General features: G+C 18.6%; 5 protein-coding genes across 5 annotated transcripts; 1 reads left to right on the forward strand and 4 right to left on the reverse strand.

Annotated features, from left to right (window-relative positions):
• Positions 1–1,082: 1,082 nt before the first annotated feature.
• Positions 1,083–3,716, reverse strand: PGAL8A_00520800 (importin beta, putative; the record flags this gene model as incomplete). Its single annotated transcript, XM_028674040.1, has 1 exon — positions 1,083–3,716. One exon carries the CDS (start codon positions 3,714–3,716, stop codon positions 1,083–1,085), a length of 2,634 nt encoding a protein of 877 aa, XP_028530433.1.
• A 2,488-nt stretch (positions 3,717–6,204) lies between these two features.
• On the reverse strand, positions 6,205–8,973 carry PGAL8A_00520900 (RAP protein, putative; the record flags this gene model as incomplete). The annotated part of the gene is made up of 1 exon (XM_028674041.1): positions 6,205–8,973. The coding sequence occupies one exon, from the start codon at positions 8,971–8,973 to the stop codon at positions 6,205–6,207; it is 2,769 nt and encodes a 922-aa protein (XP_028530434.1).
• Positions 8,974–9,716: 743 nt separating this feature from the next.
• On the forward strand, positions 9,717–10,721 carry Sel3 (selenoprotein, putative; the record flags this gene model as incomplete). Its single annotated transcript, XM_028674042.1, has 1 exon — positions 9,717–10,721. The coding sequence occupies one exon, from the start codon at positions 9,717–9,719 to the stop codon at positions 10,719–10,721; it is 1,005 nt and encodes a 334-aa protein (XP_028530435.1).
• A 644-nt stretch (positions 10,722–11,365) lies between these two features.
• PGAL8A_00521100 (superoxide dismutase [Fe], putative) lies at positions 11,366–11,962 on the reverse strand (the record flags this gene model as incomplete). The annotated part of the gene is made up of 1 exon (XM_028674044.1): positions 11,366–11,962. One exon carries the CDS (start codon positions 11,960–11,962, stop codon positions 11,366–11,368), a length of 597 nt encoding a protein of 198 aa, XP_028530436.1.
• Positions 11,963–13,447: 1,485 nt separating this feature from the next.
• PGAL8A_00521200 (hypothetical protein) lies at positions 13,448–18,521 on the reverse strand (the record flags this gene model as incomplete). The annotated part of the gene is made up of 2 exons (XM_028674045.1): positions 13,448–18,246; positions 18,350–18,521. The coding sequence occupies 2 exons, from the start codon at positions 18,519–18,521 to the stop codon at positions 13,448–13,450; spliced, it is 4,971 nt and encodes a 1,656-aa protein (XP_028530437.1).
• Between the last annotated feature and the right edge of the window lie 422 nt (positions 18,522–18,943).

An 18,943-nucleotide genomic window follows, 5' to 3' on the forward strand; every position in this document is an offset into this window, starting at 1 on the left:
AAAAAAAAGATATAAATATTTATACTAAGAATAGGAAATAGACAAAAAAAAAAAAAAAAAGTTAAAAAGGTTAAGTCTAATAAGAAGGTGAAGTATATTAAGATAAAGTTTTAATAGATAATATTTAAGATAAAACTTTAATAGGTAATGTTTAAACATATTAAGTAGGATGAGATGAAGAAGTTTAAAATTATGAAATAGGATAATATTTGCAAAAGTAAATATATAGTAAGATACTATTTCAAAAGATAAAGAAGATAAAGTTTAATAAGGTATTTTTTTTGGAAAAAGATAAAAAAAAGTTGAATTAGAAAAAAAAATGAGGTAAAAAGATATTATAGAGAATTTTTTTTTTTTTAAAATAGAAGTGAGAAAAAAAAATACACTATGAAAAATTAATTATAAATTATAATCAAAATATAACATAATTTATTTAAAATGTAACGCATTATAAATGAGAAGAAATGATGAAAAAAATTCATTACAAAATGTGATTATATATAAAATGTTTATAAAAAAAAAAAAGAAAAAAAAAAAATAAGATAGACGGGAAAAAAGAGAATAAGAGTTTAAGAAAACAAAAGAAAGTATGGGAGAAAGAAGATAAGACAAAAAGAAATTAGGATTTTAATAAAAGAAAAAGATAAGAATATAAGATAAAAACAAAGTGTTAAGAAAAGAATATTAGAAAATAAGAAAATCAGATAGAAGGAGTAGTAAGAATAAAAGCAAATAGATAAATTAGAAAAAGTAAAAAAAATAAAAAAAAGCAAATATATAGGAAAATATGTTATTAAATATGACAGATTATATATATATATATATATATATATATATATATATATATATATTAACATAATAAATGGTGTTACTTTATTTATTAAAGACATTTAATTTCTTTGATCTCTGAATTTTAACTTCAATTAGTTCTATATTTTTTATATATATATTAAAATTTTGTATTTTTAATATATATGTATCCTAATTACTTAGAATATATTAAACTTTTAAATACTACAATATATAAAAAAAAAGTTAGGGATATATATGGTATAAATATCTGTTCAAAAAATTTTTTTATTTTATTTCTGAGCTAATCTAGCATTGCATATTCTTTTTAGCCACTTAATTTTTAAAACGCATGATTCACATTTTTCATCTCCTTGACTAGATAAAATATCAATCTTTCCATAAACTGATATAATTAAATCAGTTAACTTAGAATTTTCGATTAATTCATAACCATATGCATGAACTAAATCGCCCAATAAAGAAACTGCATTTTGAAAATTTTGAGCATTGAAGTGATTTATTTCTTTAACCAATATTAATTCAATTAAATCTAATATATTAGGTATATAAGTTTTTAGTTTTGCTATTTCATTTCCATCAATTAATGCATATATAATATTGCTATATGTTAATAAAATTGCGTCTCTAAGTTCAAAAACATAATTTACCCAATCGTCACTTTCGGGTGGCCCTGAACTAATTGTAATTTTAGAAGTTTCAGTTAAAATGTTAGCAAAAAAATTAAGATATCTTGAAAAACATCTATTTAATGCAGTAGCAATATCTCCCAATACAGTTAATATACTAATTTTTATAGAATCGTGAACTCCGAATGTTTTTAATGCATCCCATAAGCATTCTAAAATCAATTCCATTTCCTTTTCAAATTCTACGGTCCATGGTATACATATATCTGATACCATTTCTATGCATATCTTACATGTAGATGTTTCAGATACATTCCTTAATCCCTTAAATATAACATTTAAAAATGTTTTTAAATGTTCTCTAAAGTCTTCTCCCATTACATTAATAATTGCACTACATGCCAATAGTGCATCTTCACATATATCATTTCTAATTTCAAATAATCGAAATATACTCAAATAAATAGGTTTAAGAAAAGGCTTGCATTGACTACCAAGCCTGTTAATAATAAATTGCATAGTACCACAGTAATAACCCTGCAAAGATTTAACTTCTTCTGTTAGTGGATTAATATAAGTATTCGTTAATAAATACATCATATGTGATAATAGCTCAATCATATATTTTAAGCAGTTATCAGAAACATTTAGAATAACAACATTGAGTGCATTAAAAGCAGCTTCTCTTAAATTTCTTGTATCCGCATCTTCTCTTGAAGTTACGTCTATTAATTTTTTGCATAAAACACAAAAAGAATCATCTAAATGAGTTATATAACTATTAGTTATTTTATCAAAGGAGCTTTTTTTATTTACAGCTAGTTGATTAATAACCCAACATACATTTGCTGCTACTCTTGGGTAATCATTTAGTCTTTCTAATAATATACCATAAAGAGAATTACTATCGTTATAATTACCTAAAACATTATAAATTATTTCAGAATGAAAAGTAGTAATTTTTCCAATAGTCCAAGCTGCAGTATCTCGAACTGAAACAGAAGGATCTCTCAATACTTCTGACAATTGACCAACAGATTCCTCTACCAATGGTTTTAATTTTTCAGTATCTGGTCCTTCCATTATAGATCCATAAGCCAGAACAGCAGCTTCTCTTCTTCTCCAATCTTCATGTATGAAATTTTCTTCAACAAAAGAAATAACTGGTTCTACTATATCATTTTTTAATAATTGTGCACTTAAGGCAAGAAAAGTTGCAGAAGCCATGGATAAAGTCCATGCATCAATATCTATATCTTCACTCTCTTGTGTAATCATTGCATTGAATATTTTTGGTAACAAAAAAACCATTGCCTGTTTAACTATGTTATGATTTTTTTTTCCTTCATGTAATTCATATTGATTTATAAAAGTTTCTTCTTCACAAACTGTATTCCAAAACTCGATTGCACTTATTGCTATTCTTTCATTATCTGATTCAATAGCAGTCCATGTTAATGGACCTATAGCATACATATAAGCATCTAAATATGAATAAAAATAACTAACTATATTTATTAAGCACTCATATGCTGCTATTTGTACACTTAATCTTTCTGTATCTTTACATCCATCAATTACTGTCTTCATAATTATATCTCTTTCGACTTGTGTTTTAAAATTTTGATCAATAAATGACATTAAGTTGTATAGGACTTTCATATTTGCACAATGTATTGATTCTTCTGCTGGTTCACATAGAGAATTGATGATAGCAGTTAATATTAAATCTAAATCTGGTTGGGTAAATACATATTTTGTTTTGCTTTCATTGCATATGTCTGCAATATCTTCTGTCAAATAAGCTAAACATACTGTTGAAGATTTTTTTGTGTATGCATTTTTTTCTATTATATTATTTACTAATTTATGTAACAGTTCAGATGATTTATTATGAGATAATTCTATTTTTGTTATAATAGAAATAATTTGACAAGCTGTACCTATAACTATTTTATCACATGGTTGACTTAATAAAAGTAATAATGAATTTTTTAATTCATTTTTTATTTCTTCTGGAAAATTTATCCAAGTTCTTGCTCTTTCTTCACTTTCAAAATTGTCTTTAGCTGTAAATGCATTTTTTATTAACAATCCAGCAATTTGTCTTAAATAAGGATCATTTTGGCTTTTACAAAATTCATTAGATAACTGATTTATGTATTGAACAAAATTAGTTTCTTTAGCATGTTTTAATTTTGATTCTGCTTCAGATCGAATATCTATATTTGGGTCTACTGTTGCATACAAAACTTGTGCAATATTATTTGATTCCATTTTCATATAATATTATAAAATATTATATAATAATTAAAATAGTAATAAATTTTAAGTAGATAACAAAATCGTCTTGCACAAAGATTCAAAAAAAAAAAAAAAAAAAAGAAAATTAAAAATAATAAAATAAATTTACATTAGCATGTATAAAAATAATCAAAAATAGAAATATATTTTCAATGATTAAAATAAAAAGAATTGTTGAAATGAATTTAGGGTATAAGTTTTTATCTTTTTACTTATTTTTTCCTTTTTCTTTTGTTTTTCAAGCTTTCCTTTTTTTTATTATTTTGTTGTAATATATTTTATTTTTCTTAATTTTTTCTTTTTTTTTTTTTTTTTTTTATTTTTTTATAATACAACCCATGTTTTAATTTAAAATAATATATTTACATATGTATGTATTATAAATACATATAAAGATTGATTATAATTTTTTTTTTTTTTTTGTTAAAATATGAAATTTTTAAAGCTAAAATATTTTTTTTAAAAGATATATATTAATTTTCATAAATTTAAATTTATATAAAAATTATACATGTTTATATAAATATATATAGTTCTTAATTTTATATATTCAAATATTTAATAATATATAAATTTTCTAAAATTATGAATATATAAATATATATATATATATAAGTATATATATATTTTTTCTTTATTTTCCTTTTTTTTTTTTTTTTCAATTCAACTTTATTTTGTATTATTTTTCATTTTTTTTTTTTTTTTTTCTTTTGAAAATAAAATACTAGAAATTATTTAATTTATAAATTTGTATGTATCTTTATGATATTGTTTTAAAAAATTTCTACAAGTATATGTTAAGAAAGATACTTGTTAATAATCACTAATATACTGAAAATTAATATATTCTTATAATATATACATAAAAAATACATATTTTTTTTATAATTTAAATAATTTCTTAACAAATCGACAAAAACTTTTATACTTTATACATAATTTTAGTATATGTATTAATTTCTGGTAAGAAATTTAAAACTCATATTTATTTTAATAAATACAATAATAATCTACGTAAATTTAAGTACATATATACATATACCCTTTTTTTTTTTTTTTTTTTTTATATTTTGATAAATTTGTTTTTGCATATTTTACAAATATGTGGTAATGTGCATTTTTTTTTTTTTTTTTTTTTTTTTTTTTTTTTTTTTTTTTTTTTTTTTGAGTTTTAAAAAAAAAAAAAAAAAAATTTTAACCTTTTAAATTTTTTTTTTTTTTTTAAAAAAAAAATTTTTTTTTTTTTTGAAAAAAGGTTTTTAAAAAAAAAAATTTTGGAAAAAAAAAATTTTTTACCCTTTCCAAAAAGGTTCCCTGTTATTTTTTTTTTTTTTTTTTTTTTTTTTTTGTAGTTTTCATTATGAAGTTTAAAAAAAAAAAAAAAAAATAATTAACAATTTATATATTGTTTTATTTCTTTAAATAATAAATTTTTTTTTTATTGAACAAATGTTTTTATTATATAATATTTTGTTAATATAAAATTTTTTATCATTTTCATATATGTTTCATTGAAATTTTATAAATATAAAATTGTTAAACCCATCTATAATCAAAAATTAGTACGTAATTAAACATTTTACTATAAATGAAAAGATAATTAGCTAAAAAAATTATTTATACAAAAAGTATTCCATATAATGCCTTTTTTTTTTCTTTTATATATAAAGCTTTAAAATATGTAACATTAATAACATTTTACTTTTTTGTACTTTTTTATTTTTTGAATCATTACTTTTAATTACCCTGAATAATGATGTAATCATATATTTAAGTATTACATTTTTTATGAAGTTATTGTAGAAATATTTTTTAAATGTGAAAATTTTAATAGATGAAAATATATCGTTCAATATTCTTCGTTTAGTAATTAAAAATTACATTTTAAAATAAAATCAGGATATTAGAATTTACTTAACCGTAACATAGTATTCTGGGTATTATTAAAAAAAAAACATAACAGGGAAAAATAGAAAAAAAAAAAAATAACAAAATAAAAAGAAAATTAAAATTTAATATATTTTTCTAAATAACTGTCGTTACAACCTATTTTAGAATATTAATAAATTATTACAAAAATATGAAAGAAAAGAATAAAAAGTTGTAATATAAAATACTTTAGAGATTAAAAAAGAATAAAATAAAAAAGTATATTTTATATAATAATATTTAAGTAAACTTAAAAAAAAAAAAAAGAAGAGTAAAATGAGTTTAATATTTACTAATATTTTATTAATTCTCTTCTTTTAAATTGAAACGAAAAAAATAAATAAAATAAAATTAAATAAAAAAGTTTCCATATTTTTTAGTACATTAAATTTATTAGCATTTATGTAAATATAAAAGATAAGTTAGGATATATACAAATCTAAATTAAAACAATTGTTTTTTATGCAATATATATATATAACATATAATAACATTTATGATAAAAATATATAAATAATAATAAAACATTCTTTTATTTTTTTACATCTGTTAATAAATTTTTAATACTTGTTATTTCTTCATCCATATTTATATTTCCTTCATTTTCTGATCTATTTTTTATAAAATTAATTATTTCATTTTCTTCATCAGAAAAATAATTTTCATTTTCAACACCTTCTAATGAGTTATCAGTATAATTCTTGCATTCAGTGAAATTTTCTTTTTTGTCTTTTTGCTCATTTTCAATTTTTTCTTTTAATAAAGTATTATCTGTGTTGATAGTTCTATTAGTATTGTTCATACTTAAGCTTTCTTTTCTAGAATTAAAAAAAAAATAATTAGCAGCGTTTCTACCAAAAGCATACAAAAAATTAATTTTTTCTTCATAATCATTTAAATTGTTCCAATCATGATAACTTAATGTAATAACTTTATATTTTTTATTTTCTAAAATCTTCATTTTCAAATCAGATATTGATGTACTAACTAATGAATTTACGTAATAGCTATATGGTCCAAAACACTTAATTATAACATTAGAATCTGTTAACATTATATCTGCACATATATTATTAATGTAAACATTCTTCAAATGATTTACGTTAATTTTCATTAAAATTCTTGATAATTCATTAATCCATCTTGCACTATATTTTAATTTTTTCCTTTTAATTTCATAATTGTCAATAAATTTATAAAAATCTTTTATTTCTTTTGGAAATTTTTCAAATATAGAAGGGAAAACATATTGTAAATAATCACTTACATATTTTAATTTGTCTACTTTATGATCTCCTAAATAATCTTTATATGGAATTATTAAATAAGTTATTTTTAATATCATCTGTTCAGTGCAGTTAATTAAGCAAACACAAGAAAAAAGTAACAACACTAAAGATTGTAAATCAAAAAAAGTATTTTTTTTAACAGATTTCGATAGGTTATCACTCAAAACATTGTTTATATTTTCTTCACATTCTTCATCATAATTTTCATCCTTCTCTTGGTCATTACTAGAAATAGTTATGTTTTTTTCTTCAAATATTCTATCATTATTTTTATGTTGATCATTTACACAATCAACATGCATATAATCATTGACTAAATTATTATTACTAGAATTCTCATTAGGAAATAATTTTTCTTTTGTGTTTTTATTTTTTCCTGAGATACTATTTATGTTAAGATTATTAAAATCTTTATCTTGTTCAAAAGATAAAATTTCATTTTTTCCATTCACTTTTTCTTTTGATATCTTAGAAGGGTTAATTGACAAAACTTTATCATTATGTTTATTTATGAGTAATTGTTTATCTAAATGCTTATGAACATACTGATACATATAATTATAAAATTTTGGATGATAAAACTTTAATTTTGCAAATGAATGAATTACTAATGATAAATTATTTGGAGAAAAATCTTTTGCAAACTTTTTTGCACATTTGCTCATACACAACAATATATTGCCTTCTCTAATATCCAACCGAGCAAAAGAAGATATAACAAGACATAAATGTAAAGGATATGAATAATAATAATTATGTTGCAATTTTAATATGCATTTTTTCCAAAATGTTTTATGATAAATATAAAAAAATGCTAAAGCATTAGAGACTAATGCTATGTCTTGAGATGTCCATTTTTTTGTATGAAAACAAAATTGATTTGTTAATAATTCAATAGTATCATATTTCTTTATTTCTAATTTTTTAAAGCTATTTAATAATAATGCTAAAGCGCAAGCATTTAATTCATTTATTTTTTTTAATATAATTGAGCATAATAAGTTTATAAGCCTATTATCTCTATAACCAATTTTACTGAAACACCAAAACAAAATTACTATATCACTTGCATCCAAATATACAGATATAATAAAGGTATTTTGAACATATTTTTTCCATAAATTCTCATCTCTTACATGATTAATTGATGCTTTATATATCTTTTTAATAATTTTATTTTTATTTTCATAATTAACAGAATCTATTTGAAATTCTTTTACTTCATTTTGAATTTCATCTTTTTCACCTTTCCTTTCATTTATTTTTTTTACTTCATCTAAAAGTTCCATAGACTTTATTTCAGACATGTTAAAATCATTTTCCTGTAAATTTTTTTTTACTATTATATAATATTTTTTATTTATATAACTATTTGTAATTGCGTAATTATTTAAAAATATGCATTTTCTTAAAAGTTTTCTTGAAATACAATTATTATATTTTTTCTCTTTATTTTTTGTTATTTGCCTTATACTTTTTATATTAGTACTACTCATTAATTTGTGAATTATTTGTTTTTCATATCTCTTTTTAAATCTATCTTTTTGGTTTTTTACTGATTCTCTAATAATATTTATATTTTTTTCACTAATTTTCATTTTTCTTTTATCATGTATGCTGTTATTTAAATTTAAATCAACTTCACTCTCTTTTTTTTTGTTATCATCACGTTCCATTTTTTTTTTATATTTTTTAGGTTGCGATATTTGAAGATCATCAGAATTTAACACCTCAAAAATATTTATTTGTTTTTCATCACTTTTATGTTTTTCATTTTGAGTGCTTTTGTTTTTATACTTTAAAGTGTTTTCATAATTTATTTGATCAGCATATTTTCCAACTCTTATAAATCTCTTTTCATATAAATTAAAGTAAGTTTTGTTTAAATAGTTGATCTTAATAGTATAAGTATTATAACTACAAATAAAATATTTTGTGAATACATCATTTCTATTATTTATTAATAATTTTGTTCTTAATGTATTATTAATTTTCAATTTTCCCAATCTCATCTAATTCCTATATCTTGAAAATTAATAAAATTACTAAAGAAAAACAAAAAACAATTAAAAGATTAGATGTTTTTGGTATTGTAAAACCAAATTTTTATAAAAGCAAACAAATGTTATTAAATTTTATAAATTAATATAAAATGTATCTAATCTCTTTTATAATATTAATTAAATTTTTTTTTAATATTTTTTATAAAATTAAAAATTACATCTTATAATAGATAAGAAAAAAGATTATGTAGAGAATTAAAAGAAAAAAAAATTACATTGATATAATAAAAACTTACACAAACGTCAATTAAAAAACCTATAAAATAATATTATTTAGAATAAACAAAAGCAGGAATATAATTATTAACAGATATGAAAAAGATGTAGATATTTATTGTAGAAAAAAAAAAAAAAAAAAAAATGAGATAACGATAAATATCTAAATGTAAAACGTTCTTACATGTTTATAAAAAATAAAAAAAAAAATTTTTAAAAAAAAATTTAACATAATTGTATTTTAAAAAATAAAAAAAAGTAATTAAAAAAAAAAAAATATAAATTAAATACAATTATTTTCAAGTATTATTTTTCTAGTTAAATTTCTTATTTTTTATTTTTTACAAGTTTAAGAAGTTTCTATGCATTTATATAAATATTAGTATTTGAGAAAATACATATTTTATTTAATAAATGAAAATACATATTATTTATATAATTTTTTAATCATTTAAGATAAGGAAAAATAAGTAAAAATGATGTTAAAAAAAATATATATATTAATTGTTATTATTTTGTATAATATCACATCCATAATTGTGGAATCTGGGTGATCTAGGAAGTTACATATAAGATTACCAAATGAAAATGATGATTATTTAGCTAAATTAATTGATATTTTTAAGGATATATGCAACTACTCTGTAAATAACAAAAAAACAATTAAAAAAATTATAATAGGATCGTTGTTATCAGCATATTCGATTAATTCATTGTATAATTCCGGTGTTACCTTTAAAAAAAATCCACATTATTCCTTTTTTATTCCATCAAACAAATATTTTAAAAATGTTTTTAAAATTATAAAGAAAAATTATGAAATAAAAATGGACAAATTTACAGAACAGAAAATATTTGAAAAATATTTTACCAATGTTAATGACTCAAAAATTATGGAAATGTATATAATGAATAATTTGATAAACTTTTCAAATTATTTACCTGAAAAAATAAAGAATGAAAAATTTTACAAATTTTTAAAATACAGAGAATTTGAAAATTTTGAAAACATTTTTAGTCATGTAAAGGTATTAAAACATGAACAAATTTTTATTTTTCATGGGAAGCTAAAAAAATATTTTTGGTTACATCTTCCTTTAAAATACAAAATATTGAAAAATGATAATGATATGTATACATTAATTTTTATTCCATTATACAAGAATTACTCTAATTATATAATTGAAATAAAAATACAAAAAGATAAAAGTAATGTAAAATTTGTAACATATATCAAAAGTAATGAAAATGGTAAAAAGGCAAGCTCATTTTATATAGATGTAATAAAAAATATTGCAGCATATATAACCTATGATATTTTTGATGGAATAGATAATAATATTAAAGTATTATATAAAAGAAACACCAAACTTAGCAAGTTTAATTTTATCAATTCAAAAAGACTACTAAAAAAAGATAAATTTAAAATGAAGTTTATAACCATCCCCTTTTTAAAATCACTTAAATTTAGAATTAAATAAAAAAAAAATATAACAAATTAAATATATACATAAAGTTTTAACTCACAGGTATATAAGAAAGAATGAACATATATTACAGTTTAAGAAGTTTTGTAAATATATGATTTTTTATATTATGTGTATAGAAATTCTTGTTTCATTTATTTTTTATTTAAAAAAAAAAAAAAAATAAAAAGTAAATATGAATTGTTTTTCATGTTTTATATCCTTAAAAATTTCAATTTAGCATTATCATCATAATAAAAAGTTCAATAAAATGAACGAATGAAGAATTATTCCAAAATCCTTTATATAGGAAGGAATAAATCGGACAAGTTCATATATTTATAATAATTCATATTTATAAAGTTTAATATAAAAATTATCAACATTCTTTTTTTCTTTTTAATTTTTAACTAAAAATATTTTAATTTAAAACTTAAAAATTTTTTTTTTTTTTTTTTTTGAAAACTTTTATTCTTTTAAAACTCTTAAAAATAATTTTTAAAAATACTGTTTTATTAAATGCTTTGAAAAATCACAGCAATAAAAAATATAGCAGAACATTAATCGCAAAATTTAAAAGATAACAAAGCTAAAAAGGCAAAAAAAAAAAAAAAAAAAAAAAAAGAAAGAAAAATTGGAAAAAAAATAATGCATAAATATTATTTGTTCATAGCATTTCTTAAATTTTCATTGGCAAAATTCCAATTTACTAAATTCCACCATGCTTTTACATAAGATGCTCTATCATTTCTATAGTCAATATAATAAGCATGTTCCCATATATCACAAGTTAATATAGGAATACCAGTGTTATCTTTTATTGGATTTCCTGCATCATGGGTTTGTAAAATTACCAATTTATTTTTATTATTTAAAGCTAGCCAACCCCAGCCTGAACCAAAATGGCCACACAAAACATTTGAAAATTCATTTTTAAAGTTGCTGAATGATCCAAAATCTGTTTCAATTTTTTCTTTAATTTCTCCATGTGGTTCTCCCCCACAATTTGGTCCCATAGAATCCCAATAAAATGCATGGTTCCATGCTTGAGATGCATTATTAAAAATTGCTCCCGTTGATTCTTTTAAAATATCTATTAATGATTTATTGGCATAATTAGTATCCTTTATTAATGTATTTAATTTATTTACATATCCTGCATGATGTTTATTATAATGAAAACTTAATGTTTCTTCACTTATGTGGGGTGATAAAGCATTTAACGCATATTTTAATTTTGGTAATGTGATAACCATTTTGTCTTTATTTTTTTTTAAATTATATACTCATAAACTTTTTTGTTTTTCTTTACTTTTCGAAAAAGTTCTCTTATTATTATATTTTTTTTTGCAATAAATTTAAGCAAAGATATGTTATTTTTTGTAGTTTATTATTTTAAATTTTATTTTATTTATAAAATTGAAATAGAAAATAAAAAAATTTCACAAATATTCAATAATTAAAATTTAGTTAAATATAAAGTCACACAATTTTTTTTTATAATTTTTAAATGGAAATAAAAAAATGGAATAAATATGAAAGATAAAATGTTTTTTCTCTTTTTTTTTTTTTTATACAAAGTGCTTAATAATTAAAAAAATGCTAGCAATTTTATAAATTTTGTATATTAGACCTTTAAGGCATAAAAAAAAAAACTTACAAAAAGAATGATAAAAGATAAAATGGTATAAAATACATAAAAATAATTATTTTTCTTGTTTATTTTATTAATTTACTTTACCTGTTTTTTCACTCAATGCCTCAATTAATGTAAAAAAATTTTTATTACATATACACATATGACGTTATATTATTTCATTTAATTTTCATAAACAAAAAAAATTATGTAAAGTTATAAGTGAAATTTTTTTATATTTGTAAAAAATAGTAATTAAAAATTATTAATATTATTATTATTCCTATATTTTTTTTTTTTTTTCATTTATAAATGCTCATACCAAAATTTGAGTTATATATTTAGAAATATTCGTGAATTTAATTTTATGTTGAAAATTAATTTTTATATTAGCTATGATTATAGATGAAAAACTTGAAAAGAAGAGGAAAATATATATATAAAAAATAAAACATAGCTTCAAAAACAAAAAATAATAATTAAGAGATATAAAACAATAAAAAATAAATAAAATATGAAAAAAACTGAAATATCATATTTATGAGAAATTTATGGAATAAATGTCTGGTGATATATTAAAAAATTTATATAAATAACACATGAAAAAAAAAAAAAAAAAAGTACAATATATTATGGTATATATATAATTTAATTAAAATATAAATAACTGAATTATTATATTAAATAAAAAATAGCACATAAATAATATATAAAAGTATAAAAAAGAAAAAAAGAAAGAAACTAAACTATTAAATGATATATATATATATATATAAAATAAAAAACTTAAGGGAATAAGATTTTTTTTTTTTTGTTATAATAATTGTTTCTTTTTAAAACTATACTTTTGTATCAATGTTTCTACTGTCTGGATTTTTAACATTTTTATTGTTGAAATTTGTTTTTCGTTATTATCCGTATTAATCATTACTAAATATTCAAATTTGTTACAATTTTATATTTTTTTTTATGTACATTAGTTTTATCTTCGTATACATATGCAATTAATATTAAATTTTTTTTAAAAAGTTATTTATTAAATGTATATATTTTTTTTTTTTTTCACAACAGACACTTGTTCTTCAAAGTTATTATTTGCATTCATCTAAAATTTTTGTTCACTTGATTTGCTATTTGTAGATTCATAATAATTTTTACAACAACAATCGAAAGTAAAATTTCTTTTAACTTTGATTGAACTAAATTTTTTCATATTTTTTACTCTGGGAACCCCCTGTATGATTGTTCTATTATGGGAACTTGTAAAATTATCTTTTTTTTTTTTTAATGTATTACGAAGTTTAGATAAACACATATTGAATGACAAGGTACGACAAACTCTATTTTTTTTGTGATAAACAATTCTACGGCAATAGGGACTGAAACTAGAATACATTGGCAAACGAATTTGATTATTTAATGAAACTTTATTTCCATTAAATAACATTTTATTACTTATTGAAGAAAAATGGTTAAAATAATAATTTAAAATATTTTTTTTTGGTAATTTTTTTTTTATATCTCTTAAATCATTAGTTCTTCTAATTTCATATAATTTGGATTTATTAGAATCTTTTAATTTTACTAACTTTTGGTTAATATCACAAATATTTTTTACATCTATATTTTCTATTTCATAATTATTTTCTTCTAAAAAATTATTTACATATTTGCAATGTTTGGTATAACTTTTATTTGTACTGAGAATATTATTTTTTAAAGTTTTAATACTTCCACATTTCTTAATATTATTACTTCCTTTTGTAAAAATTTTACTAACTCTTAGATTCCTTTTAAAATATGCAAAACTTTTTGTTTTTTTAAGGTTATTATTTTCTTCATTCCAATATTTATTTTTTTTTATTATTAATGATTTACTGTAATAAGGAACATTATTTTTTTTTTTAAGTAAATAATAATTTTTTAAGTTTATATTTGTAAAATCATCTATAATATTCGATTTTATTGTTGTTAATTTGGTTGCATGAAATTTCTCTTTATTTCGTCTGTTTGTTTTTATTATATTAAATTTTTGAATATCTTTAGTTAGGTAAAACGACTTCTTTTCTTCATTTAAAATAGGTAAACTTTCGTTTAATTTAAAGCCAAAGTTTTTTAAATTACTGAAATATTTGCTTAATTCTATTAATCTAAAATTATCCTTTTTATTCTTATTTAAGGTATTTGTACATAGAAAGTGAAAACATTTCTTATTTTTAATTTTTGATATATCTTTTTTCATTGTATTTGTTATTTTTTTATTTTTCCAATTTTTTGAGAAAACATTTATTTTTAACAAAGGAACACTTTTATTTCTATTTACAACTGTAATATATGTTTTTATTTTATTCTTTAAATTAATATTTTTGATGTGTTTTCCATCTTTCATACAATTATTGTTTTTTTTTAAATTATGTTGAATGAATATTTTATTATATATGCATTCACTCAATTGCTCATTATTTTTAATATTGAACTCCATATTTGTTTTTCTTACACTTTTCAAGATATGAAAATTATTTTTCAAATTATTTATACTATTATTTTTTTCAAATGAAATATTTTTATAGTGATTGATACATTTTCCAATTGGCATTATATAAGTTTTTATAAAATTGAATTTATCTTTTTTCAATGTGTTATATCTATTTTTGTTATATTTGTCACACTGATTTTGCTTCCTCTCATTTGAATTAATATTAAAATTCTTTTCTTTTGATTTGATTTGATTTTTTTTGCTTGTATCTTCGTCTAATAATTTTTCAATATTTATCTGTTTTTTTTTGATTAATGTAAAAACGTTTTTTTTTACAATATGAACTTCTTTAATTTTTTCATTAAAGCTCTCTTTTGCTTCTATATTCATATTGATAATGTTTTCTTTTTCTTGTCTTCTTTCCCTAATTACTTCTTTATTAAAACCAAAGTATATTTCTATTCCTTTTTTTTTTTTTTTTTCAGTATCATTCACAATTATATCATTATTACCATCTATATTTTCATATGAATTCACATGTAACTCATATATATCTTTGTCATAAGAATTATATATGCCTTTATTTTTGTATGCATTTAATAATGCTAATTTATCTTCACTTTCAATTTTTTCATTTTTGTTATAGTTACTTTTTAATTTAATTTCACGTTCATTCATTTTTTTGTTAGGTTGGTATTCATTTGATAATTTTGTTTCGCTTTTTTTTTTATTCTTATCTTGTATTGAGTGATTATTTTTATTTAACTCACTATTTTCTACTGTGTATTTTAATATTTTTTCGTTCTTATTTTCATCTTTTTGATTCTTATGCACATATTTAAGTTTTTGTTCTACTTTTTTTTCATTTACCTTTTTTTCTTCTTTGTTCTTTTTTTTTCTTTTTATTTCTTTTTTTTGTTCATATTCATTAAATACTCTTTTTTTTTCCTCATAATCACTTATTTCTTTATTTATAATACTACTTTTTTTAGCAGTTGTAATTGGTATAGTATATTTTTTATTATTTTCATCATTTATTTTCATAAGTATTTTACTGTTAAATTTTTCATCAGAATGAACATCAACATCTTTTTTTAGAGTAAATTTATCGCCTAAATAGTTGAATATATTTTTATTTTTTATTCCTTCTTTATATATTTTTATTGTGTTATTTTTATATACATATTTTTTTTCTATTTCTTTTTGATTATTTTTTTGGACATCTTTTTTATTTTCAAATGTATTCATATTTATCATAGGGAATTTTTCAAATATATCTTTTTTATGAATTTGTAATTTTTCATTTATTCTATTATTAATTATAACATTGCTAATCATTTTATTTTTTTTATCCATTTTAATTTTATTAATAATCATTTTATTTTTCTCTATTATTATTTTTTTGTTTGTTTCATTTTTGTGTGTGAAGGGAATATTATATATATTCTCCTTTTTTCTAAAGGATGAATAAGCTCCTTTAATTAAACAATTTTGTGTCACCTCTATTTCATCTTCTATAATTTCTTTCTTTTCACCTTTTCCATATATTTTTTTTCTATCTAAATTTTTATATGTTTGAATTAAATTATCGAATTCTTTTTTTATTTTACCTTTTTTATTTATTTCTTTCATATATTTTCTTATCAATCTGTTCATATGCTTATTTTTTTCTTTTTTATCGATATTATATTTTCCCTTATTTTTATTTTTTAATTTCGATAAATTTTTTAGTTTTATAAAATTGTAATGTTTTAAATGATTGCTTGTTTTTTCTATACAACATTCAGAGTATTTATTATTTAAAATGTTTCTTTCATAAGTATTACTATATATATTTCTCTTTTCCGATATATTATCCTTGAATTTCTCACATAACTTTTTATCATGCATTTTCTTATTTAAAATATAATTTTTTTTAATTCTATCAATGTATAACTTTTCATTATCCTTTCTGTCTTTTATGTTATAGTTTTTTAAATTAAAAATATTCTTTCGAATATTGAAAAAATTATCATTTTTCATTTCGTATTTTTTAATTAAGTATTTTTTTTCTAGAGATTTTTTATTATCAAATTCTTTTTCTTTCTCTCCTTTTTGAGTTTGTATTAGGTTATTTTCATTAGTATATGGAAAAATTTCATTTTTATTTTCATTTTTATTTTTTGAAAAGTACAATTTTTTATTTTTCAATTTTTCATCTAATTGATTAAATATATTACTTTTTCCTAATTTACTAAAAGATGTATTTCTAACAGATGTTTTAAGTATTATCTTTTTGTTTTTTATTTCAAGATATATAGTTTTATCCGATTTTTTATTTATGCCATTCTTAACGAATGAACTATTTGACACTTTACCATCTGTAAATTTTACTAAATTACGTTGATAAAGTAAATTCTTTGTAATATATATTTTTGAAATATCATATAATTTTTTTTTATCTCTATTGTTGTAATCATATTTTTTTTTTATAATTTCATGTAACTTATTTTGACTTGATAAAATAGATGTCTTATTTCTAAATTTTTTTTCTACATGTCTAATTATATTTAATTTTTTACAGTTTGTATCTTTTTTATTATTTTCATGTTGAACACTTTTGTAATCCATTTTAGGATTTGAATGACCATCTTTCATCATAGAAAACGTTTTCTTTTTTTTTTTTTCATTAACCTTTAGATGTTTAAAAAGAAAAAAAAAATTTTTATTTTTCAGTGAAGATTCATGCATAGATTTTATGTATCTTTCTTTTTTATAAGAAATATGTGAAAATGTTTTTTCTTTAGTGAGGTAAGATGCTTTTTTAAAATTTTTGTAAGGATATACATTTTGATCTTTTCTATTATTAAAAAAATTATTTTTATTAAATAATAAATATTTTTTGTTATTTATTTTATTCACTTTTAATTTTTTTATGTTTCTATATGATTTCGTTACATTTTTAAAAGAAGACAAATCCATTTTATTAATTGTTTTTTTTCTGTGATAAATACCTTTAACATTTCTTTTTCTATTTATATTTTTTAATTTATTTGATCCTTTGTACAACCTAGTAAACATATTTTTATTTTTAATAGAAATTAATTTTTCTTTTATATATTTAAGGTTTTTATTATTTATTTTAATAAAATGATTATTTTTTATGAGATCTTTATAGAATGATTTATCTGTAGGTTTCTTTTTAGTTTTTTTTGGTTTTACATTTTTATAATTTTTTTTTGAATTAAAACTTTTTTTTAATATAAAATCTTTCTTATGATCTGTAATGCCTTTCTTTTTTTTCAGGTTCTTTAAATTATGTAATTTAATTTTGTAAAAGTCTTTTTTTCTTAGCTTTATTTTATTTACAAAGTGAAAGAACTTTTCTTTTTCTTTTATATTTTTAAAATTTCCTATGGAGAATAATTCTTTTTTTATTTTATTTCTATCTATAAAAAAGCAAAAGATTAAAATTTTTTTTTTATTATTTTCTAAATTCTCTAGTTTGTTATATTTAATTTACCAAACTATTTTTATTTTTATTGAATTCACCTTTATAATAGATATCATCACAACTTTTACATCTTAATAATTTTATTAATTTCTTTTTTTTTAAATTACAAAAGGAACATTTTTCTTTTTCTTTATCTAAAGGATCGTCTAATCTTATGAGCTTAGATTTTTCTTTTTTACTAATTAAACTTGAGCTTAATTCATTAAACATGGAAGAATGTTTTTTATTTTTTACATATTCTGTATAAAATTATTTAAGGAGGAGGTTAATTTTTTTTTAAAAAATAAATGTTCTTTTTAAATAAATTTTATTCATAAGTTTTCTATTAAAAATAATATTAACAATTTTAAAATTGTTTTATTTAAAATTAAAATTATTAATGAATTTTTAACGCTCATTTTACTTTAATTTTTATTTATACACTTAATGTCATTTTTATATTATTAGTTGTCAAATTTTTTACGACAAAAATTTTCATTATTAAATTAATATTCATATTTATATATACTCATTTTATATTAAACTACCTTATTAATTGTCTTAATTTTCTTATATAAATTATATGGAAATAAATGTGTTCATTTATATTTTTATGTATTTATACTTATATGTATATATATAAATATATATAT

The sequence above is a fragment of the Plasmodium gallinaceum genome, assembly GCF_900005855.1.
Source record: "Plasmodium gallinaceum strain 8A genome assembly, contig: PGAL8A_v1_152, whole genome shotgun sequence".
NCBI classification, from domain to species: Eukaryota; Apicomplexa; class Aconoidasida; order Haemosporida; family Plasmodiidae; genus Plasmodium; species Plasmodium gallinaceum.